Source organism: Anopheles merus, chromosome 3R (genome assembly GCF_017562075.2).
Source record: "Anopheles merus strain MAF chromosome 3R, AmerM5.1, whole genome shotgun sequence".
NCBI lineage: Eukaryota > Metazoa > Arthropoda > Insecta > Diptera > Culicidae > Anopheles > Anopheles merus.
The window spans coordinates 25719113-25746980 of NC_054084.1; the positions used below are offsets into that span (position 1 = coordinate 25719113).

General features: G+C 45.0%; 1 protein-coding gene across 3 annotated transcripts in view; it reads right to left on the reverse strand.

Annotated features, from left to right (window-relative positions):
* The window catches only part of LOC121595992 (protein O-mannosyl-transferase TMTC2), a 159137-nt gene that overhangs the window by 38132 nt on the left and 93137 nt on the right, over positions 1-27868 (reverse strand). For all 3 annotated transcript variants that reach the window (XM_041920520.1, XM_041920521.1, XM_041920522.1), the window contains one exon: positions 8319-8433. In XM_041920520.1, coding sequence (XP_041776454.1) covers positions 8319-8433 — 115 coding nt within the window. The remainder of the gene's footprint in view (positions 1-8318; positions 8434-27868) is intronic.

Below are 27868 nucleotides of genomic sequence, written 5' to 3' on the forward strand. Positions count from 1 at the left end.
ATTTGTGAAGCATTTTTAATATTGCATTCTGGATAATCTAATGCAGTTGGAAGGGCGAGATGCAACTGTGAAAAGTCAATGCTATTAGCTGATAGCTAGATTATTCCAGTAGTGATCTGCCTTTTTTCCTCTCTTTCCATTTGATTGTCTAGTTATTGCTTTGATAATTGTACAGTTTAAAAGTGTTTTAGTTGATATGATGTCATCGTTATGCTATGATCTCAAGGGATAGCATGGCTTAGTTAGTTATTACTAACTTGTTAGAATTCGCATGATAGTTAATAAACGAAGCGTTTCATACTTTCGATCAACAGTTCAGTTTCTAATAGCTCTCTGAATCAACAAGCTTCTCTTGCTCAATTAGTTGATCTTTTTGCTACATGTGCAATGCTATGAAATATTCTAATGCACCAGTTCATGTCCAGCACACTCATTCTGCGCTTTTTCGTTTGCTGTCAGTATTAATCTATTTCTGGAAAGATTGTATCGATGCTAGAGCAATTATTCTGTGTTGCTAATATTCCCTCGAAACTGCTTATTCCTAACGGCCCAACTGTGCGCTATATATTTCCAGGAAAAATTAATCGTTTAATCTCGGTACTTCGATGTTGGCCGATCAAAACCAGTCTACGATAATACGCCGAATCACCGTAGGCGAATGCAAATTTGCACGGTGGTGCCTAGGCATATCCCGGGTTACGAAATACCCTCCAACCAGCACATTCGAAGCACACATTTGTACGCTGAAACACTAACAACACTTGGAACCGGTGGAGAAAGTTTGCCGGAAGCGTAATTGAAGCTGTACGGCACACGGCTCGGCGAAACGATTTTAAGAGTAACCGAATAACCACGACTAATACCGTCAGACAAACAAGCTGCAAATCTTGCAATGGCTCCAGATTGCTTGATGTGTGCTGCACACAATATCGATCGAGCCGTTTCATCGATCGAGCCTGGCAATTTCCGGACAGACGTTTTGCTGGGATCCCGTGCCGGCGATACTGGGGTTAGTACGTACGTGTGATTACAGCATGAACTTGAGCGAACTGCTGCTGCAGCATTCGGTTCCGAGACTGCATTTGGCCTAGTGGTCGGATGTAATTTATTGAACGAAGCGCCCCAACGTCTGGGCTTCCTTTGCGGTGCGTTCGGCTTCATTTGCCTGTCCAAATAAAATGACGTGCAATTGTGTGGCGAGCGTCACACGGGGCGAGCAGCAGCAAGGGAGTAGTAATGAAAGTTTGACCGAACGAACGATAGCATCTTTTTCGCAACGGGTTCGTACTGGTGGTGGGTGCGGGTTTGCGGCAACGCAATTGACCATGGTCTGAAAGGTAAGCAACCGCCCTGCCCGGAAGTCTTGTTTGCTGGGTTAATTTTCCGGCAAGCTTCAAACAGTCCAACCCCCTTCGGGAGACGATGCAATCGGTGCAAACACAATTAACTGTTGATACTTTTGCATGATGGACGTTAGTGGAGGTGTAAGACACCGAAATCAGTGATCAGTGGTACTGCAGGTGTTCGATTCGAAGATATGAAATGTTACGTCGATTTCGAGCCAAAATCGCCTTGTTACTTCATGGCGAATATTGCCCCATCGTGGCGCTTTGGCTCTATTGCTCGAGCACATGCCGGCTTCTTGCGAACCGAACAGACGGTTGCAATTTGAATAAACGAAGGAAGAGCACGTTTTCACCACCGATCGCTGTAGCTACAAGAGCTATCATTGGGAGCAATAGCAATAGCAGCAAAAGAAGCTGTTGGATTTTTTTTTCTCTTACGCAACACAACATTTCTAAAGAAACACACGTGCTCACGAAATACTTGGCGCTGTGTACGTGCAAAAGCTTGCCAGCGTGTAGGGCGAGATGGAAGGCAAATAACCACACCAACCATTTCCGACCGTGAAAAATGAAAACAACCACCGGGATGGAACATGAAAACAGTATGTTGCACCCACACGTTGAGCCCATTTAAAAGTGCCATTACTATCAGTGTAATCTCTACTCGCTGTATGTGTGTGTGTGTATGTAGCTGTGGTGCTACGTTTTGCACGGAATGTTCGCTCAGTGTGGGATATGGTTGTCGGTCGAGTGCGTTTGTATCATTTGTTTCACCGCACATAGACATATCGTGGCACCGTACCGAAAATGTCCACCACTGCATGAGATATTTTATGAAGCGCGCACCACACCCACAGAAAGCAAATAAAAATAATCCTCAAAACTAGGACAGTGGGCCAGCCATGTCCGTGTGTCCGGGGTGTTTTATTTGAGGGCACATTTTTTTCACTCCATCCCTGGGATCCCTGTTTGGCTGTGTGGAAATGATCGTATGTTTTTATGTATGCGTGAGTTACATAGTATGAAAAAAACTGTACTATGAAACAAAAAGTAAAGCAGCGGAAATTTTTTTTCCGAAGTTTTTTGTTTGTTTACTATTTAATTAATATGGTTTGATATTAGTATTAATAATTACAATTAACATACAAATTAGCAAAGACTACGATTAATTTTCAATTGATTTTTATATACATTCTTGAAACATTTCACACCAAACATTTAAATGAAACGTTAAAAAAATACGGGACACACATGGGAGGGATTCCGTGAACTTATACCACCATTCCATTCTACAGTCACCCCACCCAAACTGGAGCGCCATCTCGGTAGCAAAAGAGCGGACCGAAAACGTACAACAGGCCACAAAACCCATGCACGGCACACTCGCGTCCACCGTCAAAGATACAGAGGCTCACAACCCAGCCGACAAAAAAAAATACCATAAGCACAGCCGATTCTTCCCAGCGCCAGCGCCGAACACCGTGCCAACCGGGGGAAATTAATTTATAGTTTTAGAATGTGTTTATTTAATTTGTTCGCATTAATTTTTAATTTTCATTTTGCGAAATCGTTTCCGCAAGTATTTTTCGACTCCAGCATACGGCTTGGAAGCCTGTTGATGAGTCTGTGTGTGTGTGTGTGTGTTTCAGTGCAGTGGTTGTTAACGGCCAGTGTGCAAGCACCAAAGCGCCAGCAAGAGCCAAACCACGAGACGATGGCTGAATAAACAGCATACAACAACAAGAACGGAAAGGGGAAAAACACAGAAACACACTAAAGCGAATGCTTTTCATGGCGAGGCCGTTTGCTGCATCGGGGTTTCAGCTGCACCCGGAATTGCACTTTTCCCTTTCGGATGTGTATGTTTTGTGAGTGTGTGTGTTTTTTTTTTACATTCATTTATTCTGCTGCCACTCATTGGACGCGCATCGGTACAGGTTTGCCAGTTGGGAAGTGGATTTTTATTTTTATAAGCTTTTTGGGAGGTTGTTATTTTTGTGTATTCTTTTCAAAGCCCTTGCTGCGCCACCAGTCAGTTTGGTTGTTTGTTTCCTGTGCAACCGGGATTATGTTACAGAAAAGCAGTGAAATAAATATGTTTTTTTTTCTTTCAGCAGAGTACTTTGCTTTGCTTTCGCAATATAACCATTGCTAGAAATACTATGAAATTTAAACTTTTTACAGTTGAAGTATTTGTTCCGTATTTGTAAACCTCTTTTTTTACATTTATTCGATGCTAGCAACCGGAAAGAAAAGCAAAGGCAAATAGTTCACTAGACCACTTTTCACATCAAAAGCTCTAAGCCCTTAAATCATTAAAACTTAGCTTTGTTAGGCCGTATACTAAAGAAAATCCCAGGTTTTTTCCTCTTCTTTGAGTGCAAAATAAACCTCTACCAACCAACGCATCCCATTCTCTGCTCTGACGTTCATGAACATGTTTGTCATGTTTGAGCATCACCGTAGTGAAGAAAAAGCACTCAGACGAAGTTTTATTATCGCCTGCCCCGGAATCTCCACGCCTGCTGCTGTTAGCACAAAAGATTCACAGTGCCCTCGATGCCACGTGTCCCTGTCGCCTCGCCACCACGGTCGGAACGTACGTTCTATTGTTGTATTTTTCACAGATTTGTCAGCGACCTTTTTCTACCTCCATTTCTGCGAACTTCTCTTTTCATTATTAGTCTACCCTTTGGCTTCCCCCATACTGCAGAAGCAGCATCAGCACCGCGCCGCCGCTGTTAGGCCGTACAGCCGTATGCAGTGGGAAAGATAATTCTCATAATGAGCACCGTTTGCCGTCACAACCGGTTGATACACGATGCGCACACAATAGACATCAGCAGAGGTTGGCTGGCTGGCTGGCTGTTGCTGCTGCTCGTCCCATCATTTTGCTTCACTGCTTTGTCCCGCCGGTACATTGGAGCACCATTGTCACGCGAAGGAAGTAAACATCATTGCCTTTTTCACACGGGTAAGTTATATCCATTCCGGCAGCAGCCAGGACTCTACCGCGTAACAGGGAGTAAGTGCAAAAGCTTCCGAATGATACGAAGCTGTAGAAAAGGGAACGAAAATGTGCATACATTTACGTCTTACGTCGGACGACAGCGAAGCTCCTGAAAGGAGCAAAACCGAGCATTGCTTTTACCTTTGCAAGAAGATTTGCACTTCAATATAGAAAGTACATGCAAAAGAAGCATTCAGAAAACGACTGTTACGAAAAACGAACCCATTGCGACAGTTTTGCAACGTTTGCAGCACAGCGCAAAGTAGTTTGCCAAAGGTCTTTTGCCTTTTGGCTTACGCTAGGCGTGCAGTCGACTAGAAACGAGCGGGTTTTTCGAGTCGCTTTGGATTATTATGCACGCTACCGTGGACCCGCAGCAGTCTATCGCTTTATGACAACTTGTGTGCGGAAATGCTGGCGAAGACTTTAATCTTTGAAATGGTTTCTCCGTTTCACCCAGCCGGACGAACTCAGGTACCGTGGATGTGGTTTATGTGCAGGGTTCCACCTTTTCGCTATCAAGCTGATTGTGTGCGATATGTTCCAGTGACACATTTAATCACTCCAAGTTCCTTGAACGTCCATTGATCAACGGAAACGGATGTTGTGAGGAAAAGCCCGACTCGAGGTACGACTTAGCTTCTTTTTTTCGTCTTAGCCACCCTACCAACTCTATTCACAGTTAATTAACCCACACATTTATGTGACACTCTTCATCAGCTCTCGACTCTTCGTCCAGCGTGCTGTTTCCAAGCCGTACGAGCTACGTCAGTATCCCGTTGGCATTCTGTCAAAACTGTCCAGCTCGAATGCTGGACCGGTTTACGAAGAATTGCGCCCGTATTGACCAACGTTCGGACGGATGAAGAGTTGGAGAGAGCGTGTTAAAGCGAGGCACATCCTTCCGAAGCCACTTCGGCCCTCGGTACTCTGGCAATGACGGGTGAAATGTGTACTGCTTGAGATGCCGCATTGTCATGGTTGCCACTTGATTGCTTATTATATTTGGCTCGCTTTATTTCGGGGCACCAGGAATGAAAGGACGACTCCGGCGAGAAGTGCTCCGGAAGATAAGTGGAAAGAAAATCAATTAAGCCAGTCCAACACGGCTGTCCAGTTGAATAGGGTTTGGACCGAACGTTACAGGTTCAAGCTCTTGGATCTTGGGACGTTTAATGTAATCTCCCACTTGGTGTATGTTTAAGATGTGTGAGAAATTCACGATAGATCACCGTGCATTAGATTTCAATTCTATCTTAGTTAAAGACTAAATAGTCTTAAAATCACCTAGAGCGTCGAACACTCCTCATGTTTAGTTATTAAACTTATTATAAAAGAACCAACCACAGAGAAGCTGCTGAAAATATCAGTAGCTAAGCTTCAGGTCCTTTGCCGGAATTGAAGTACAACCCACAGAATGTAATCACAGCCTTCAAACAATCAACTCCAATGCTTTCATATTTGTTTGCGTCATTCCATCGGCTTTCGGAATGTCAACATTTTGGCTTTCGTACTTCCCATTTCTTCAATGTCAATGTTTTCTCCATCAGTGCTTTCTTCGGCAGTCCCTTTCTTCCCTTTCCCCTCTCAAGTAAACACTCTATTAAGACGAATAAAGCATCCCAACACCGACCGAACCTGTGCCACGACTGTGCCGCCCAAGAAAGACAGCCGTCTTCCACAGCACGGTTCCAGCGAACGTCACACGGCCTATTTATCTTTTGTGCCTTTCGGGCAAACAAATATATATTTTTGCTGCGGTTATTTATCTATTGTTTCTTGCATCCCTTCCGCTCCATTTCCATCTAATGCGTCGCTCCGGTCCGCATTCCCAATGGCAATGGCGTGTACGTGTTGGACACGATAAAGCTGTCAGCGCGCGTTTTGTCCTGCTCGACGTGACAGCGGTTCTGGGAAGATGTGTGAGCATTTTTGTTTCTTTCTTCTTCTTGCCCCGCGGGCATCTTATGGCGTAAGGTGCCGACACGTTAATGTGGCTTCCCTCCCAGCCATTGCTTTCGTGGCGAATGGGGAAAGATATACTACCACTGGGAAGCTTCTTTTCTATGCCTCCCTAAACTGTCTTCAAAGGGCGATTGGGGAGCAGAACTTAAAGATTACGGATTAGACCGGGGCACAAAGAATAACTTCCCGTTGTGCCCGCACACACTTTGATGCGGGTCGGGATTTAATAATTCAAGTTCAACTGGTTTTTGCTTTGGGAAGCTGTCGAAGCGAACACACCAACACACAGTTTTTCCACCGTGGAGAGAAAGAAAACGCCCACCCCTTAGTTTGGTCGCTGTGTCAGTGTTTTGCGGTTGCTTGTGGATGGATTCGTTTTAGTCGGCTTTAGAGACGGCGGATTCCACCCGGCGAAGGAGACGGATAGAATGAGTTTTAGCCGCTAATCTGAACCTTATGAAAGGCTTTGATGTAGGATTTTCAATCAATTGAACCTTTCTGCTGTCCCTCGCTCCAGGTTGCTGTGTTCCGCTGGCTGTCTCGTTCGAGTGTTTGAGATTATCGTTCGATAGGAGAAGTGTTTCTTTTCCAAAGAATCTTGCTCACTGCCTGCTATCCCACTGCTTTTGAGTCAAAGCTTGAGATGGTATACATCCGAAGTTTTTTTTTCTTCTTCGGGTCGTCTTCCTACTCTCGTAGCAAAATCGAGAGTTGTCGATTGGAAACGGTTGAATGATTCAGACGTTCGCTTCGGTTCGGTTCAAGCCTTAATAAACAAGCGAAAACTTCTGCACAAATCACAAGTCACAGTGAAACACACACCAACACACACACACACATACACATACACTGAATGTGTGAGGCAAGATATAGAAAGGGACGGGTAGGATACGAAAGGTTTCGTAGATGCAATCTTCAAGCGTGTATCCTTCTCCTGATCCCAGGGTTTTTGCTGGGTGTCTGTGTGTGTGTTTTTTCTTCTCTGAGCTAAGGCCGTGCTGGAGTAGATGGGATGCTTCCTTCCTATGCTAAACTAATAAATAAAGGAAAATTTATAGGCTCTAGACAGCGTCACTCGGTCCCCAGGATGTTGATCGTACGGAATATTGATCGGGTCTTTTATCTTCACACCGGCAGGATGTGGCATGGATTCCGCCCCACCTCAAACCACCAAAACATGACAACCTGGACAACCGGCGATACTAGCGACGAAGGATGCGGAAGAGCAGCCGGCCCGTCACAGGTCGGGGCCAATGTCAGATAGCATTCGTTTCCTTTCGATTTTCTTTATTTATATTGATCGCCTTCCTCTGTGACGCCCCCATATTGCCTGCTGTCCGGGGGTTTGCGCAAAAGCCCGGCCTGTGCGCTGTGGGTTTCCGGTCTGTCCGCCCTCCCGCCTTCCCACCAAATGGGGCCGAATGGAAGGCTAGTCATGATTTTACCCAGTGCTCCTTTCGGGTTTCGATACCACGGAATGCTTTTGGACGCACGGAAATAAAGTGACATTATGGAGAGGTTATCTTATTGAGTTTAGCATTTCAATTGATAGATTACGCTTGCTGTGCGGGGCGGGATGTCTCGGGGGTTTGTGCTGTTTTTGCGCCAGCTTTGGTAGATATCCAAGCGAAAAGCTATACTAGGGGAGATCTCAAGGTTTTTTTTTGTTGATAGAAAAGTATTCAAAACACAACATAGAAAAGGTTTTTTTTCCTTCATTTGAAGTGGTGAACCTGATGGCACATTTAAATGAAAATGTATTGCCAAGATGAAACGTTTCAGCATTTTTTTCTTTCAGACAGAACTGCAAGATAAGGCAAAAGTGTTGCCATTCACAGCGTTAAATGCGGTCAGGTTTAGGTTTCATTCGGTGTGAATGTTTTGCTTTCTGCGCGAAAAAGATTTGCACATGAAAGCAAAACAGTTAAATGATTTTCTCCTATCGATTTTCTTTTTTTACTTAAATGGGTTTTGATCTGTTTCGGTTGCATACTTACAGATTATAATGTACATCCGCCATGTTGGGGCGATGGTTGAGTGCTGCTTTCAGGGCCTCCTTGGCTTCCTGATAGCGGCCCTGCGCACTAAGGACACTTCCTAAATTTCCGAGAGCTGTGAAAGCGGATAGAAAGAGAGAAAGAAAGCGGAATTAGTATACCGTACACAGTGCGAGAACAAAAACTAACTTCACTCATTAACGACGACGCAGAAGGTCGTATAAAGAAGGGGCAGAATTACTACATTTTCAAACGTAATAAACACAAAAAAGGTCCTTGCACAAAAGGAACCGAAAATTTAAACCCATTTACGTGGTGGACTTTTTAGAATGGTGATTTGCTCGCGCTTCTACTGCCTCGAAGGACGCGCAAGCAAGTGCAGCATAACGAAGGTACCGGGAATGGTGTTGATAACAATGCAATTAGGGAAATTATCACTCAAAAAAAATGGAACACCCGCCCAGGGATGCCCTTTTCGGCGGTGACATTAACAGAAATTACCATTACTTCCAGCGTTCAGGTAATGGCGATGGTGGAAAATTACTTTTTTGTCCCATTTTGTCCATCACCTGGTGCGGTGTGTGTTTTTTTGGTTATCAACCGAGAAAACCTTTTTGAATTTCGTTGAGGTAGCAAAAAAGGTCAATATTTTGTTAGGTTTGAAGACTCTTTTACGATCTTTTCTTCGTAATTTTGAGACATTAGGCGAAGAAGGAAAATCATTTCTAAGAACATAAACTCAGTCCCATCAGTCATATCACTCTGTTTCCAAAAGCGGTTCCATATTGCGACAACTTGTTCCGCAAATGTTGACACAGACACTCGTTTCTTCGTTTTCGGATAAATCACCAATGTGCACACAAGCAGGAGGGTTAACCGCAAAGAGAAGGTTATTATTTGTCGTGAAAATTGAATTTTCCACCTCATCAAGCGAACCGAAGTTCCCACCCGACTGGGCTGTCTGTCAAACTTCTAAACGGTGGGGCAACCTTGGCCTTCGGTACACTTGATGCCATTGGCAGTGTGCTGTCGGCGCTGTCTCGCAATCCCATTTGCTGCGTCTAACCCCAACCGGTTCAAGGACTTTTTAAGGTCTGAACAAGATTTCGTAAGAAAACGGTACAACCTGCTTTGTATTGTACTTTTCGGACAAAACTAGAAATTGGGTAAAGGTTAACAACATGTCAGCCAGTGATGAGGGTTGAAGTGTTCTCATATCCATCTATGCGTAATGTAGCGTCTGGAAGGTGGGATCGCTTCCTTGAAAGACAATTGCTGAGCAAATCAAAATGCGTGCAGGAAGAAAAATAACTTGCTTTTCAAATTTCGCTCTAATTACAATATGAAGAATCGAATTAACGAACCAAATATATTGCTAACATTTTTTCTTGTTTGGAGGTTGTAGTTACAATTTACGTTAATAAATTAAACCAATATTCTTTCATTGAACCTACTCAAAACATACAGCACTTTGAGCATGACTCGCGCACAAAAAATCAGTCAGATTTATCAGCTAATTGTAATAGGAAATTCCAATCCTTTTGACACAGATTCAACAGTTCTATTCACAGCTTAACCACCGCAACATGGCGTGGAAGAAAGCTCCAAAGCTTGCATAAAATATGCATTCCTTTACCCATCTCCAACTGTGGCCCTCCTCTTGTCTTTATCTTGCACCCATCATTAGCTTCACCGTATTCACCACCATCTTAGGGAATGGGAAACGTTTCGGAATGAGCAAGTAATTAGTTCCATTAGACATTTCTCTGGCACATGGTCTGCCGAGAAGGCAAACGGGAGCACATCCTTCCGTGAGGGATGGGGTAACGATGTAAGGATGGAATTAAGCACCTAATATCCACATTTCTGTAATGCAATTTTTCATCAGGTTCTCCGGGGTGTGTGTAACCAGATTCACTGTAAGCTGAGAATGGAAGACGTTCCACCAGCGCACCTAGAACGCATTTTGCAGTTGGGGTTTATTTCTGTGCATTCTCTGAAAGTAATTTATCTTAACGTTTAGCATGAATGCTTTTTTCTCCATGTCTACTAATTATTTGCGTTAAATAACGCACAACTTGTGCTCGACGGTGAATTTTCCAACTCCGACAAAAGGTCATACATTGCCACTGAAAATTGCTTTGAACAATGTAAAGATTTAGCATTTTTAGCACGAAAAAGTGTGTGGAATGTGAGAAGAGCAAGTATATTTCAGCTTTAGGTACTGCGGTGAGCGTCTATTCACACCTTTCGTAAAGCGCCCAAGCTACTCATATAAAAGCTTGAATTCGACCCAGCTCGACGGGTAAATATTGGTTGAAGAAAAGTTAGCGCCCCAACCAAATTACCAAAACAAGCTAGCACGAAGCTGCTGAAGGCACAGAAGGGGCAAGATTTAATTAATTCACGCACCGTGCTGCTCTACTCTTTTGGAGGAAAGCTTGGATGTGCATATGTGTAAGAATCTGTGTTAATAAAACAAAACAAAAAAATCACACAAGAAAGTACACACAGATCCGGTGAACTAAAGTACATTTTTTGCCTCTGCCTCGTCTGAAAGGAATCTCCACTTTTGCAGCTCTTTGACAGAGAAAGGTGAAGCTGCGTTCAAGGTACTGTTGAATTTAGCATTAACCTTTTCTTTTGCTTGTTTTCCCTCGCTACAGCCCCTCCAGCTGTGAAGCTCGATCGGTTGGGTAGGTATTTTTAGAGTCAGCAAAATTCAGGATAAGCTCGTCATCGCACCGTGGTGTAACAGCTAGCCGTGTGAGGAAGCACGACCGATGCCATAAATTACCTCCTAGCTTGCTGGTGCTGCTGCTGCTGCTGCACAGTAAATAAACGCACACACACACACATGGTGATTTGGTTGGCTCGTATCCGCACACCCTTTTTATCTCGTCCACCTTGCCTTGTCTTGTGACGCGATTTAAAAAAAAACGCTCACCATTGCAGATACACGCGATGAAGAAAAATCGCGTCCTGTAAGCAAAACGCCCATCCTTCGCCACCGTGGCGTGTGTTGCGATGAGGGTACCGATTTAACGAAAGAAATGGTGAAAAGTGACGGAGCGCAATTTTGCCCTGTGCCCACACACACAAAATACAGGAAAAAAGCAAGCGCCTCCACAAGCAATTTCTTTTGCTCTGGTGCTGTTAAAACAGAACCATCGAAGTGAAACCAAAAAAAAAAAAGAGGCACACACAACCTGCACCTGTCATCAGAATTCAACGTGTGATGGAAAGGAATTGCTTCCTCACGAAGAAAACCCATTGCGTACCTACATAGCTTTGGCGTTTTGTAGCCTCGATTTGGATTTTTTTTGGTCCCGTTTCACCACGATTCGTTTAAAGATTGCTTGATTTCGGTGTGGGACATCGTTCCCCGCTGCATAAGGTTCCAGCGCTGCGGGGAGGGGCAAGATTGGCGCGAAAATTTATGCTGATTGAAAAGAGATGAACTTCTCCCGGGGGCTGTTTCACTCGTGTGCTAGGTTGGGGTGGGTTTTGTCTCGTTTGAGCGGTCTATAAATAAGGCTTACTACACCTTTCCCAAATCCGAAGGCAGTTGGATTTTGATAAGGGTTCGTTGTTGGTAGTACCACCCTTCGTCGAGTGGCAGCGGATCCCGATCGTGCGATACGATCAAAATCAATTAAAACGTACGAAACAAATGTTGAAATATTAATCGAGCCTTTTTCGCACAAACTCCTTTTCTGTTCCGTGGTACCTTGCTTTGGGTGAATGGGTAGGGGGTGAAATTTGTTCCAGCGGTACACCTTCCTGAGAGTGAACGACATTGTAGGTGCTCGTTTTTGCTGATTTTTCAACACAAAATCACACACAAACACACACACACACGCTCAAACAACTCAGTTCGCATTTGATAATGTGGAAAACTTTACTTTCACTAAAAACCCTTTTTCCCATCGGAAAATCCGAAAGCAAACTCACTCTCCCACTCTGCACTCTGTCGCTCGTTGTCGGGGCATTCTCGTGGGAAAATGGAAATGGGAAAAAAGGTAAACCTTTTTGCCTCGGTAATGTTCGCTTCGGGCAGAGTAGTGCTGTGGGGACTGTGGCCGGGATACCGTTTGCTTTTGTGCCCGGTGGCAGCAGCGCGCACTTCATTAAATCAACAAATTTACTACGACTTCATCGAGCTTTCTAACCTGAGGAGTGTTTGAGAGTGTGATTTTCTACATTGCCTTTTCTTTCGATCGGCACTGAGGGGTGGAAATCGTTTGAAAGTTAATTAAACCCCATTAATGGTCCGCTTGTTTGTGCTGGTTTGTTTGCGAGTGTTTGTCGCTTGGGAAAACCCGTTGTATAATAAGTTATTAATTATTTAGTCTTTCAGAGTTGAGAGCATAAACTAGACGATTTCAGTACGATATATGGTTAAAAGAAAAAAGAAAGTTTTAACATGGGGCCTTACACTAAGTTAAAGGGGCGCTGATGCATAATTTAATTTTTATTAACTCTTTTAATCATTTAAATTTAATAAATAAGGCATTATTTTCTCATTTGAGTGTTCCATATCTATCGTAGCAACAACTTGTTGGAACTTTTCATTAATCCCAGAGCGCTGTAAAGCTATTTTGCACACCTTAAATCAAGAACGTTTGATGGTTTGACATCGTACGCGATTTTTGCACCCACATTTTAACTGTCGCAAAAGACGAAAACATGTCCCCCAAAAAGTGTACTAACACTTGACTTCATCTTTCGCAACAAGCGTGCGCATATTAAAGTGGCTTTGGCAAGTGGAAAGTTTGGTGGTTGAGATGGCCCGACTATCGGCAAGTTGCGCCAGTGTTTCTAATGGCTTTTCGAGAGAGTTTTAATTTCTTTCTGTGGTTTCTTTTCTGCCACTCCTGGAACTGGCAAACGGACTGACCTTGCCAACTTTCTTACAGCCAGCCCAGCAGCTCCTGCTTTGCCTGGGGCACACAGTTTTCACCGCATTACCGGACCAGATCATTAATTTGGTGGAAGTAAGTGGACGGCGTGCAACGAGAGGGTAGCTGCGAGGGAAAGGTCGCTTTTTTCAAGCTGCAGCAGAGATGTTTTGCACAACCGAGCGAAAACAAAAACCCCAAAATTGCCATCGATGCGGAAAAACGGCAAACCTCGACAGCAACCGCCCCACGAAGCTCGAAGCGTTGGAAGGGGAAAGGTCCACTACGGCTACGATGTGAGCTACCGCATCAGCAGGAGCAGGAGACAAAAATAAATATCAAAATACTCGGCCAAGATGTGCACCCGAGCCTTGGAAATTAATTTCTTCAGTTGGAGAGCGAACAATTTGGGGCGGAACACAAAAAATCAACAATGCTGTAAAAATAAAAGCTTCCATGGTTGGTGGCGCGCACTTACTGCACACTGCCGGCAAGCATAACCAAACCGAGAAAGTGGACCTTTGCTTGCCTCCGCGCGATGAGGTGACAGCATTGCGAGGGTTGGGTTCACATTTTGTCCCTCCCAATTCAAAAGCGACTGCGGCATTGTGTCTCTTTTTCCAGTCCAGTGAACGCTCATTGGGCAGAGATGGAAGCAGAATCTTGCGAAAAGTTTATCAAAACCTCACTTTCGGCAATCTAGAAGCGCTGCCCGTGGTGTGCCGTAAGCAATCGGTAGAAGAATAAAAAAACCAAACGCAAACTGGAAAGTTGGAAAATAAATATTGACCAGGCCCCGTAGGCTTTGCCGGCTCGGCCGAGGGAAACCTGCCAGTTGGTTTCAAGTTTTCTCAAGGTGCTTGTCGTGTGTTTGAACGTCTACAATTGAACGTTTCAGGTTCTACCCGCTACTCTAGCACTAGCGTATCGTTTTATGGTGCTGCTCGAGTGGTTTACAAAGAAAACAAGCTCGAATCGACGAATACCCGAGGGCAGGATGAATAACACAACATAATACGCATGACGAAAATTCGCTTTGCTGCGCAACGCAAGACTTGGTTTACTTTGGAACGGGATTGAAAAACTCGACAGTAAAAGCAACAGAAGGAAATTACCTGCTGCTCGCTCTCGTCTGCAAAGGGCAAAGCGAGAGCAACGTAAAGTATGTATCTAAATGCCTATCGATATCTTGATATTGCTTTCCATTACCCCGTTACTCACTCTCTCACAAACACACACTATCGCTGACGCCACGGTCATAACGCCTATCATCGGCAAACTATCATCATGCTGAAGCTTGAAATTGAATCTATAATGACGTTTACGGGGGAATTGAATTAAATTTATATTAACCTGCGACTGGCGGGAGAAGGCACTATTGCGCATAACGATAACGAATGACGACCGATCGAACCGGAGCGCTGGTGCTAGTGATGGTTGTGGTTGCTACCTTGCTACCCTGCTGCTCTGCCATCAGAAGCATCGGCCCTTATGCTTTTTGCCACCGTTTGCTCCATTGTTTGTTGGGGCATGTCACCCACTTGAACATCGGGTGGTAGATGTTATCCAACTGCCACTAGAAAGTCTTTCAAACAAGATGGTTAAGGTATGCCTTACAGACAAGGAACATTGAAAGGAACGCTGGTGTTCGCTATGGAAAAGAAATGGTGGAAGGATCGGATCGGAAAGTTCTGAACTGCCCGAACGCCCCATCGTGTCGCAAGAAACATGACGTTTGCGATGGAAAATGACAGCTTCAAGCTAATTTGAATACAGCGAATGGTGTAACAGTTTATTACGCCGATGTCGATAGTGACACGTCGGGGAGTGGGGAACGAATACTGACGGGTTGAAACGTTTCGACTGTGTGTTTTCGGTAAATTTTCAAATACTTAAAAGGAAGATTTGTTTTTATGTTTTTTAGGCAAACCGTCGTGGCAGGGAAAATTGTCTTCCATCACGCCACCACAATTCATATTCCACGACAGAATTCGGCAAAATACCTTGCTCATTCTAAAACCGTATCGAAATTCGTGCACGTACCAACAACCTCACCCTGGTGGTTTAGTATTCGTTTGACGGCATTCGGAAGCATAATTTATTTCCATTTGTCTTGGGCAAAGCGCACCATCCTTCCCGATAGCTTCCACCATCGCTTGGCAGTAATTTCCGTCGCAAATTGATTCTTAATTGTCCGTAAATAGGTCAGCGCACATTATTTCGCAAGCACTTCGTCTTCGTTGATGGGACACCCTCCAAAAAACCGGGACCCCACTGCGTGATAGGAAAAACGCACGAAGCCTAGGCAAGTTCGCAGAGTTCGCCGGCGTGGCAAAAACTTGTCGACAGTAAATTTTATGCGAATCACGAATTTTGGTGCTGCGAAAAATGAAAAGTGCTTCCCACACTTTTCCATCACGCTTCAAGGGAAGTTTTGAGCTTCCGTTTGGTGCAAAATATGTTTGCGGTGCGTTCTTCGACGACCCATCGACGGGCGCGGTTATGTATGCGTGGTCAGTGATTGGGCGAGCGGTTTATTTATGAACTGCACGGGGGAGGGCGAGGGTGATCGCTTCCTCCGGGCCCTTCCCATTTGTGTGCCAGTCGTAGGTGAGAGGTTGCGTAAATTTATGCACCCCGCTGTAGAGAGTGAAAGCCGAGAAATCTTAGCAAACATAACCACACTTTGAGCGGACGGATGGGGGAATTGCATTTTGCGATACGGGAATTTCTTCGTCTAGAGGGCGCCACAAGCACGTCCATCATGGGTACATGAAATGCGTGCCAAGCAGCAACAGCGGCTACCATTTTTCTATTACTTTTTGAACGAACCTTCTCTTTCGCGTTACAAATTCAAGCTTATTATGCAGAGAAAACAACAACATCAACTGAACCCAAGCACAAACATGGGAAGCGTTACGTTCGAGTGCACGATCTTTACTTGGGAGGATGGGCAGGATCGTCCATTTACATTTCCTCTTCACAGCGAGCGTTGAATTTGGAGCGTTTTTTGTGCTCTTCCCACCCACGCAGGGAAGCTACACGAAGCGTTTTCCAACATGGAATCCATCAATATGTTTTCCTTTCACTGCTGTCACAGACTGAATGTGAAGCATGTAATTTCCTAGCAATGTAAAAAGCTCCAACAAGTCGCAGAAGATTGTGCGGTCGTTTCTTAGACGTTTCTTTTTATTTCAAAATGAATGTGAAATTTGTCCAATCATTACGAATTCCGTTCACATCCGAGCAGCTGCTGTAAGAAAACATTTTTGGCACTAACAAGAAACCGTCACCACCGGTTACATCGTGTGCCGAGTCAGTCCAGGTCCAAGAATTCGTGGATCAGATAATCTTGTATGTACATTATTTTTAATATCGAATCAATTTTTTTCCTCTCTCTCTCTGTCACCATTGCGCGTTTCTTGGAGCTGGAAGCCCATCTGTTGGACGTCCGGGTGACTAGCGTCTTGTCCTACCAGTTTCAGTCGGTTCGATCCCGCTGATTGCTTGATTGAAAACTCTCAAAGCAAGTTCATTAGACTTGCTGATGATCGGCATTTTCCGTGGTACCGATCCGACATCGCCCAACAGCGGTACCATCCGACGGTACCATTATTGGTGAAATTGACTTTAATCAAAATTTATCGACTCTAATTGGTCGACTCCCGGGAAAGTGCTCGTAGCGTTCGGTAGGAATTTTGATAAAAGTGGACCGCTTACCGTCACGAAGCTTCTTCGGTGACATTTTTGGCGGAAATTTGCAGCTGAAGCGGGCGTAAAATTTTGCGATTTAGCATTTCCCGATGATTCAATTTCTGCTCCCAGCCTCCGGCGGAGCAGTGGGAACGGAACGACTTGTTGTCCCACAGGGCTGTGGCCTCTTTTCCATCGCCCCGGTATTTACCGAAGTAAAATGATGGTTCGATAGAGGGGGAAAAGAAGCATTACCCGGTGCGGAATTTTGATTTCTTCCTTCCATTCAGCGCTCCAGCCTACCTTGCAGCATTTGGGGACGAATTTTCGCTCAATTTAACGATAATTTCGTCCCCGAAGGAGTTTGATGGTGTGGAAGGGACACCAGAGCGGAAGTTGGTAGCGGTAGACATTCACCAAGCTGACGGGTTTGGGAAATTTTATCAATGCTAATGAGGCTCGTTGTTGTTGGTAGCGCACCGGTACCGGCCGAGTGGTTTAGCTGACGGCAGCCGGTTGTCAGTGCAGCTGCTGTCGCCGAAGATTTGTATCGTAGAAATTGAATAATTTCGTAAGTAAATTTTACGGCCGATGTTTGCAGCAAGTGGTGAACGTGAGTTTATGTTGAATATTTAGTTCAAGAGATTAAATTCGCGTATTTTTATTGGGTAGTTGAATAAAGGACACTTTGGATCTTGAAGAATAGAAGATTGAAGAAAAGAAGAAAATTGAAGAATAGTATTGCACCAAAACTTGATTTCTGGTAATCATGTTCCAATTTGATAAATAATGTGAAAAGTTTCAAGTATTACTATTCAAACAGGTGTTTCATGATTAATCGAAAACATGTCAAAACTATTTTCAAACCATCTGAAAAGGACCTGCAGTACCTCAACTTTATGTTTTAAAGTTTTTGGATATCTGAGTATGTTGAAGAGTGTGTTAGTACGATCATCATCACCTTCTTATGAGCTGCATAATCCTCCCTTAAGCATCAATTATTCCCTTTCTATCAGAGCGTAATCTTTCCCATTAGAATGTAGGAAACGAGAAAAGTTTACTCCATTGCGGTGCAATGTTCTCTTCGTTCCAGGAAATCTCCAAACTCAACATCGATTGAACAGGTTAGAACGTAGAAAGCTGGGGAGCAAAGAAAAAAAACGAATATAGCCCCCAAATTAGCTCCATAAAAGTTTAACCACTATCGTCTCACACGCTCAGGCCAGCGCTATTTTCGTTTTAAAAGAACTGTAGGAAATTATCAAAAAGCTTACCAATAGGAGAAGATAGCAAATCGTTTTCTCCCCGTCTTCCCTTCAATAAGTGAAGCCAAACTCAATCTCTCACCTTCCCACACACACACCAGAGCCGTAAAAACAGACTACCCAGCCAAACAGGGTTGGGCATTCGAAACGTACTCGAATGGACACAGACACCACCAAACAGTGTAGTGGTGGGAAGAAGAAAACAGGAAAAAAGCAGGAATGAACCGGAAGAGACGAAGTACGAAAACACGGCTTCCCCGATAACTACCCTCATAAATCATTCCACGACATTCGCTCATAATAATTCCGACAAGTTTATAACCATAAATTATTAACTACCTTCTACCGGCAGTACGGGGCTAGAAATTGCTCGTCTCGGCTTCTATCGTGTCGTCGGTGTGATCAAGAGGTTGTATTTTTTTTCGACTGCGGTTCTTTTCCAACTTTCTCTCTTTCTCGCTCCGTTTTGTGTCCACTGTTTTCCGCTTTCCATTTCATCTTTCTTTGTCTATTCCGGTGTATTGCTCTCTGTTTTCCAACTGCACACCGATGGAATACTTTCGGTAAAAAGCTTGCTTTTGAAGGGGTGTCAAGGAGAAAAAGGGAGAGCCTGAACCAAACGGGTCAGTGGTTTTTACGGCCAGTTTCGGTGGAAAAACTCACTACATCATTGATAATACACACCGATCCGGCCCTGGGAGTCGATTTTCATCTTTCCTAACTTTTTGCCTATTGAGTGTTTCCCCCCGATCTCTTTGTACGCTCGTTGTCCGAACAACGCCATTGACAGCTAACCAACGTTTCCGAGTGGTTCGCTTATAACCCTTCCCCGAACATCGAAACAAAATGCCATACAGAAAAGGGGGATACGGTGGGAAAAAATGAAGCGTTTTTCAACCCCAAAGCGAATGAGATAATTTTCACCGCTCCCCACACGCTGGCTCGTCCCCGTGATAGTGAAACTAGAATTTTGGAAGAGTTTTTAAAGAGCGTTGGTCACGGCATCGGCAAAAGCGGGACATTGAGCGCCCCCGGGAATGGACAGTGAGGGAAAAGTTTGCCCATCTAGCTGCGATGACACAGAATACCGGCTAGTGTGAGAATGGAAGTTTCGCCAATGACGAAGAGAAAAAAAAGGGAAAACGTCGTCCCTATAAAGTGATGAAATAACTATTTTCTCACACAAAAAAGAGTGTATGAATTCTACGAAACTGTAACTGGCGGTGAGTGTGAAGTAGGGTGTCGTGTAGCGAATGGTATTGGAGTAGCATTCTCGACCACAGGATCCATTGAAAGACCTGTATCATATGTGCTTTTAGATGTTGACTAGCAAAAGGAAACCTTTTTTTTATGGAAACCAGATATGAATGTAGCAACTCGTTCTTGTGTGGATGATATAGATCGTACAAATCATCATGACCAGTACAAACTCCAAGGTATGTTCGTTTTTATCAAAAATTAAATGTTAATCGAGTTTTCCTTGTTCATCATATTAATACCTCAAAACGATACCTACTTGGAACTCTTCACAATTTTGATGCACGTTTTTGCTTGAAAAATGACACATCAAACAAGACGACACACAACCAAACGCTATTACTCATAACCGTACCATCCTTCCGAGAATGTCAATGATGTTGGGGTTTCACACCCGATTCCATGTCTGCCCTAGTTTTTTCCCCAACCTCAAAAGTGAACGGTCAGCCGAGGTATAGCAAGATATCGAGGCGCATCCGGAGAATTGCGGTGCAAACCACATCGATGAAAAATTACACTCAAATACACCACAGCCAACCAACCCGAGCGAGAGGAGTAGTAGTAGTAGGGAGAAGAGGCAAAAAAAAAAACGAACGATATAAATTCTGTGATATGTTTACCAGGGCCCGAACCAGTGTCGATGGGCGAAAAAGGCCGATGGAACAACTTTTACCATCGCTCGAGGTAGAATATAACCTTCCAAGTGCGGCCCGAACGAAAAACCTGCAAACTCTTTCCTCTTCGTTCTCTCTTTGCCTTGGGCCCAATCGAGCAAAAGTGGTTGGATGCGGTCAGTACTATTACAGGGTGGAGCACACACAAAAAAATGGATGGAAAGAGATTTTCCGTTTTCTGATTACCTTCACATTACCTCCCATTCTCTCTTGCTCGCACGACAGGATCCGTTTCTTTCCACGGCACGGCTTAATCGGGGAAACCTTTATACGCTTCCACACCTGCCCCCAGGGGGGAAATGAAACCAACTTTGATCAGACATTATTTTCACACCTCGCCTCGTTCCCAAGGTGAACCACGCTTATGGGGGGGGGGGAACAGCGAGCATGAGCGCAAGTAGAACGGAAACGTTCAACTGAATGAAACCGCCGGCTGCATGCGAACCGAGCTCCGTTATCCCACTAACTAACGTAACCAGGTGGGGGCAGGATGGGGAAAGGTACATTCTCATACTGTTACACCTGTGTTACAAACGCGGAAGAAAGAGTTAAAGGGAATAAAGGGTAAAGGAGGGATGGTAAAATTTGTGGGCAATTGGAACAGTCGAAAATTGGAGCGAAAATGTTTTCCGCCCCTAGTTTCCTATACCGGCCGTAATAAAGGCTGCCGTTTGTGTGTCTGTGCTGGTGTGCTGTGCACTGTTGTTATACAGGGTGCACTACGTTTGCCTTCGTGGTACAATTTGGGAAATCGGTTTCCCGGTGTTGCGCACGATATTTGATGAGGTAATGGTATTATTCGCTTATTGCAGGGTAAAACGGATTAAAGGTTTGCTGCTTTGATTTGTTATTTTTCAATTCAATGCGGTCTTTTGCCAACTTGTTTCAGCATTTTAGTATTTCAGTTGAACGTTTGCACTTTTATACAACAAAAAATAAAAAATAAGATGACAAAAACACTCATCCACTATCGCTTTTGGAGTTCTCAGGCACCATAAGGTGCCTAAATGCTACATCCTCTTCAAACCCAGCAAACACATACACACAAATGCAACCCAACCAAACCCAATAATACACAGGATAGGAAAGAGAAGTTAATAAAAAATACCATCAAACAAGAAAAAAAAGACGGATACATCCTACCCAAAACCCTCCCCACCTCAGCAAAAAAAGCAATTCTGGCAGACGGGATGGATAAATATCTTCATTTCCGGAGTGCCGCGTGTCGCAGGCCGGTACCGGTTCGGTTTCAGTTTTGGTGCACGGCACACACCCATACACAGAGACGAGGAAAAAACGGCACAGCCAACCGTTATGATGATGCTTTTTTCCATGCAATATCAAGCAGCAGAAGTTAGTAGTAGCTAGTAGTGGTGGCTGCAGAGACCAGTAGCTGCACCGGAAGGATTTTGGTTTGGTAAAGCGACTTCACAATTTCCGTCCAGGTTGAGGGAGCAAAAAATATAAAAAAGCTAGATCCTCGTGTCCTCGTTTCACCAGGAAGGAGAGTGTAGATAGATAGTACCATGAATGCGTGCTTATATGCTACGGAGATGAGACCTATGGTACTAAATCCTGGCACTACCTTCAAAAGGGTTTAGCCGTTTTATATGTGCGAGTGTGTGAGGAAGAACTTTCTTCCTATCATCCTGGGCACAAATTGGTAGATACTGAGACACCAAAGGAAAGGAAAGATGTGATTTCTGCCCATTTTTTATGGGCAAGCTAGTTCGTTTGCCGAGTAGGAAAGTCCGGCCAGCTTTGTGGAAAGCGCACCGTTACAGAGCTAATAAACGAGTCGATTAAGCTGGTGTGCTTTTCGAGCAGCAAAGATCGAGTTGTTTTTATGTGTGTTTTTTGCTCCTTCCAATTCAACTCTACAAACCGATAAACCATGTCGAGACACGTTCCTGACTAGATTATGTGCCCGGATCGGAACGGCTCCACTTCACACCATACCCATTGCAGCTCTCTGCGCGAGCACGTGGTAAATGGTTTTGATTTAGATAATTTGTACCTTTAATCAATTTGCTCTCCCAGCCACTAATGAGTGGTTTGGGCTCGTTTCCAAAACCCCCACCTAACAGAAGGGGTCTGGATCGATCGAACACATTCAACGGTCAGGGTTGAATCTGTGTGTATTAATAATCGATCGCACATTGATGCCGTGCACGTACACAGAATGTGCGAAGGATTATGCTGGAGAAAAGTAGGTGATTACGTTCTAATGGCATGGAAACGCTACGGAAGCGGGGAAGGGGTGGGGATGTACGTGTGAGCCTGTGTCTGGTATGGTCTATCTAGCCTGAGCTGCCATTACCACGGTCTTTGTGATGGTGTCTATTACTATCGCACGGGCCTGGTTAATAGGTTACATGATATACGCCCGCGAGAACGGTTCGGCGCGCCTCGGTGCGGATTCACCAGAATTCCTGCAGCTGCCAGTACCTTTACGGATTAGGATCATTAGTGTGAGATTATGAATTCCACGAGCCGGGATAACATATGTATTTTTCACGCCCTTTCACCAGTGACCGGTTGGTCCAGCTCGGCAGTAAGCTTGTTTGCAGCTCGATTAGAGGGCAAGCGTTTGGTGCACGGAAATCAACCTGTAGTGTAATCGTTGCGAATTTATGATGCTTAATTGAATTCTGCTGTAATCTGGCGGATTTTGATAATGGCTCGCAGGATTTGGCAAGAGTTGCACTAATCCTTGTACTGGTGAATTTTTCACTGAAAAGAGATAACTCGTTGTTATACTTTGAGTTGCCTTTCAAATTGATATTGTGCTCAAAATATTGTAATAATAAAACATTGATATGCATTCAAAGTACACAGTCAAACATTGTTCTATCCTTCCATTACCCCCTCAGAGCCTTAAAAAGCACAATGGTAACTTCTGAAGAAGAATTTACCTTCACTCATCCATGTTTTTGGTGTCCTACAGGTAAGAGGTACAGGTGGACAACACCCGTACAAACTACACTCCAACACTTTTATCATAATAAGCACCACTGCCACAGACACTAGCACCTAACCCCACTAATAGAATGATAATCTGTCCACTTACACTGATAATCCCTCACGAAAACTAACTTCTACCGATTCTAGTTCCCGTAAACGAACCCAGTTCCGGCGCGCTTCTTCGGCCACTAATCGTACGGCCCAAAACTTTCCCTCTGCAACTTGTTTTCCACGCCAATTCATACCTTGCCTGAGGGGGGGAATTTTCGGTTTCCATACCTCCCGCATTCGAATGCTATTTCAATTTCCCGGTACGCTCCGGTACGCTAAGCATAATTCCCTGAATTTCTGTTATTTCTCAGCACAGCTACACACGTCTTCTATGGTGTGGCGTTTTGATTGCGTCCTGGGCTAAAAAAAGATAAAGATAAAACATACATACAAACACACGCACACACTCACATCCCATAATAACCACAACCAGCCAAAACGATTTCGATAAAATTCAAATGAGCTCATCGCACCATCGATAAACTAATAAAAAGGCGTCTGACCAAGGCCGTGCCAAAACCACAATTACGTAAGAGGTGTACCATGTGTGTGTGTATGTGCGTGTTTGTGTCCAAGTGTGGTTCTACCACGATCAAAACCATGGAAACTACCGCACACAACCTTCACCGGGACGACATCCGGGCGGTTTGAGGTGCCGGTTAGAAGGAAACGATCCACACACACACACACACACACACACACCGGGAAAAAAACCCGCCATCATCCGTCCCTTTTTGCCGGGCCAAAGTGCAACTCAGCGCAAAAGTTCAGCCCTTCGGCATGGAAGGTGGCGGGTACGACCGTTCGATCGTTGTCGCATCGATGGGTTCTGGCAGGGTGGTGCCTCGGAGCCATAGAACCATTGGGGCTATGCGACGGCACTGCGGCAGTTCGCCGTTAGTTACACATGGACGGGTTTTTTCTCTCTCTTCCTCCTGCCTGGGAGGCGGTAACAGTGGATGGTGCAGGAAGCAGCGTCGCTCTGTTTTCGTTTTATTTTGTTGGTGCTTTAATGGGAAATTACTCTGCCCGGTGAGGACGTGACGCAAATGGAGGTTTCGAACGGGGGCAGAATCGATTGCACAAATGGGCGGAAGGCGGCAAGAAAGTCAAGACCAATCGTGCCCTCTGGGGAGTGTGTTGTTCCCGCAGTTTTTCGTTTAGTTTGTCCGGAGTTCCGGGTGAAATCGGAATCGGCTAGAGGTAGGTCATTGATCGGAGTTTGTCGAAAACACGTGCTTTAAGTTGGCTTGAGGAAAGGAGTTCATTTCTTGCTGTGTTTTTACCTCTTTTTCTGATTTATAAATACTTCTCAAGCACCCTTTGAAAGTTTTTCCAATCTTGAGACTTTAAATCTTACATACACAACGGTGCTTTCTAGCTTCATTCCACAGAAGTAAGCTTTAGCACTACCCCTCCATATTCCATCTATAAAAAAAGCTATTCCACCGAGCAATCACTGTGCACATTCACTTGACAGGTGCTTGACACGGAAGTTACATGTCACCGAGACCAGCAATGGATCAGGACCTCCGGTAGAAGGCCAGCAGCCGCGTGGGAATTGCAGAAAATGCAACATTTTCCATCCCCATTGAAGATGCATCCTGCAGGATTTCTCGCTTGCAAGCACCAACACCCAGGACCACAAGCGAAGGCAAGCGTCGAATGATTCGCTCGTAGGATTTAATCCTACTGCACACTCTCTCTCTCTCTCTCCCTCTCTCCGGAAACTCCACTCGCAGCCGTTGCTGCCGTTGCTTATTGCTTCCCGCTAGCAGGGAAAGTTCTGAAAAGCATTACGAACCCATAACGGGCACTTGAGACATTGCTCACGCAATCGCACTCTGTGACATCGAATTGAATTTCAACCCCCGGTCGTTGTAGCATCATCACATTTTCGAGCTTCGAGTGGATTATAATATTGAAAGTACATTGACTGGAAAAATATGATTGCAAACTCGGTACGAAGACACACACACACATACACTCTGCTTGCTGTCGAGGTCGCAGGACAACAAGTGCCGTGAGAAACCAAATGGCAGCAAAGTGACGCCTCGGAGTTCTCGGTAGTGAAGCGTGTTTCTTTTTCTTTTTTCTTCCTGCATCCATTTGACCTACAAAAATATACTTCAGTGACTTTGTTCAACACCAGAGTGTATGAGGGCTGGGTACATTCCAGTATATAGGTGAGCAGCGTAGCTCCAAACTAGAAGTTGGGAAATAAAATCTAGTAAAAGATATAATAAATAACCTCACAGTGATATGGTGTGTGTGAACGAGTGGAGTTGATAAAAAAATCAAATTCACTGCCGACTCGAGTGGCTTCATAGAGCTGTTCCGGTGAAGTATGGCAAGCAATGCGTCACCAAGTAGTGCTCTCGGGATAAAGATTGGTTGATATTAGGTGCTTCAGAGCTTCTCTTCCCCTGGAAGAGCGATTCTTACCTGTAGGATTAAGGTAATCGTGGCTTGTTGTACCCATTGACGTCAGTGCCAGCAGAATGATGAAGATCTTTCCGGGTTTTAAAGAATTTGCTCTCTTTAAATTGTATTTTGTAAGTCGATGGTGAGTTATGAGTATGGAGTTAGTCTCAGACCTATACGTATTTTTGCTTGTCTTGCTCGACTGCGAGGAGTTTTTCACCGTGCCGCCATATCAATCTGTAGTCATAAATGTGAGCCCCAGTAAGCCCTTCAACTGGAGAGATCTTCCCATTGCTCGTATGAGCCATCATTAACCGTTACCCTCGGTGATGGTGGCCATAGCCCGAGCAGATGGCGTACACCATCCTTGTCGGGCCCTGTCTGACAGGCGCTCGCTGACGAAGACATAAACTGTCAAATACATCAGCTCAGCTCGAGCTAGTATTCTGTGCCAGTGTGTGTGTGTGTGTGTTCCAAACGCCACCGAACCAACCATGACGTTGCTGGCGCTGCGCAGAGCCTCAGGACATTGCATTTTCTGCCAGGGCTGGCGGTACCCTTTTTGTTGCCTGCCCTGTGTGCGTAGAAATCACACACACTCACTCCCCCGGACACCGTTGACAACGATGACGATGTTGACGGTCGTGACCCGGCTGGTCGCCCGTGAACCACGAATGTCCCTTGGCTTTTGGGTGACGCGGGTGACAGATCTACCCGAGGTGGGGTGCATTTGCGCCCTTGCTGTTAATTGATTTTCTCTCTCCCGCAGGCACGGGCATGGAAAGGTTCCGTCTGTTGCTTCAGCTGCTGGATTGGTTTGAGTGGTTTTCAAGCATATGGTTGTGTGCGTGTGTGTTTGTGCGAGAGTTGGGACGGATTGTCTCATACCGCAGTGAAGCTAACCCGTAGCTAACGACATGAAACTCATCCAATCATGGGGAGCGTATCAGAAAGGACGTCAGAAAGTCCATCAGCTGGCGCTTCAAAAGTAACGGCCGAAGTAATCTTCACTGGGAGGGTTTTTTGAGGGGGGGGGGGGGGAGGGCTTTGGGAGGGATTGTACTGGAGAGCGAGATCTGCACACCGGCTAGGCACTAGCACGAAACGAACTCATCTGGTGGTCAAGCATATTGACGCCGTGTCTGATGTCTGGCATCCATGAGGTCAAGCACACAGGACGCACAGAGGCTGTCACCTTTTTCGAGCGACCGAGCGAGCCCAAGAGTGATCGATCGGTTCGCGTACTGCGACACCGGAACCTGGAGTCGGATGTGCAGTGCATTAAATCACAGCGCGATGGTGCACGATTGTGAAATAATAATGATTGAAGCACTGTGAGCAGTGTGGAGTAGTTGCACTGCAGGTTTGCTGCGGTGGCTGCGGTTGTTTTCCAGCTTACCGGAGTTGAGTTGCTTCTTCTCTGCACGATTTCGATCTGGAACCGATCTTCGATGCGTTTGTTTTCTCTTCATCACAGCCCACCAGCTGAACAACGCCGCTGGTACGGCTACGGCTGGTTGACAAACGACACGGAAAAATGGTTTGCCGTCACATCGTTGCCAGGTTCCAGGATTGGCATCAGTACAAAGAGAACTGGAGAGTTTAATCAGGATGCTTCACAGGGTGGCTGGTAGTGAGTATTTTCGATATTGGACGTCAGAAACTTAATTGAAAAATCGCTTCAATAATTGATATTACTAGTAAATAGAATAAAGGATATTAAACCCAAATTTTGAAATTGAATATACGACGACTTACTAAACGAGGTTTTCTTCTACAAAACAGTCGCTTTGACATCCCAATAGGACGCTGGCGATGAAGGCTGTACAAGCTTCTAATTCAAAGCTTGCGTTACAACCTCCGCTAACAATTATTACCCACGTGACTCATGGATAATATTATCCTCTTGACGAGCCCATGAAGTGAGTGTAAAAGATGACCTTGTCTTGTCACTGACTTTTTTTCCTCCTCATCGGATTCCGAAATCGTTAATCCTCGCGCCACAGGCATCAGCTTAACAGTGCCCGTTCGTGTTCCAAGCGATTGCCACGTCACGCCAAACGACACCCCGACCTGACCAGCGCCGTTTTATAGCCGCGTGTCGAAGTGTTTTGTGTGGTCTCATGTATTTGACACCGGCCAGCATAATGGTGCCAACATTAAGCGTAGCCTAGGCGTGCCAGCCCGAAGGAACGACGCGCTGGGGCGCTGCTGCTCAAGATCGCTGGTCACTAAAATGACAAATCATGTACACACTATAATCCAAGCACTTGTAAGCGCCGAGACAGCGCAGAGAGCGCTTCAACCATCCATTCACTGGC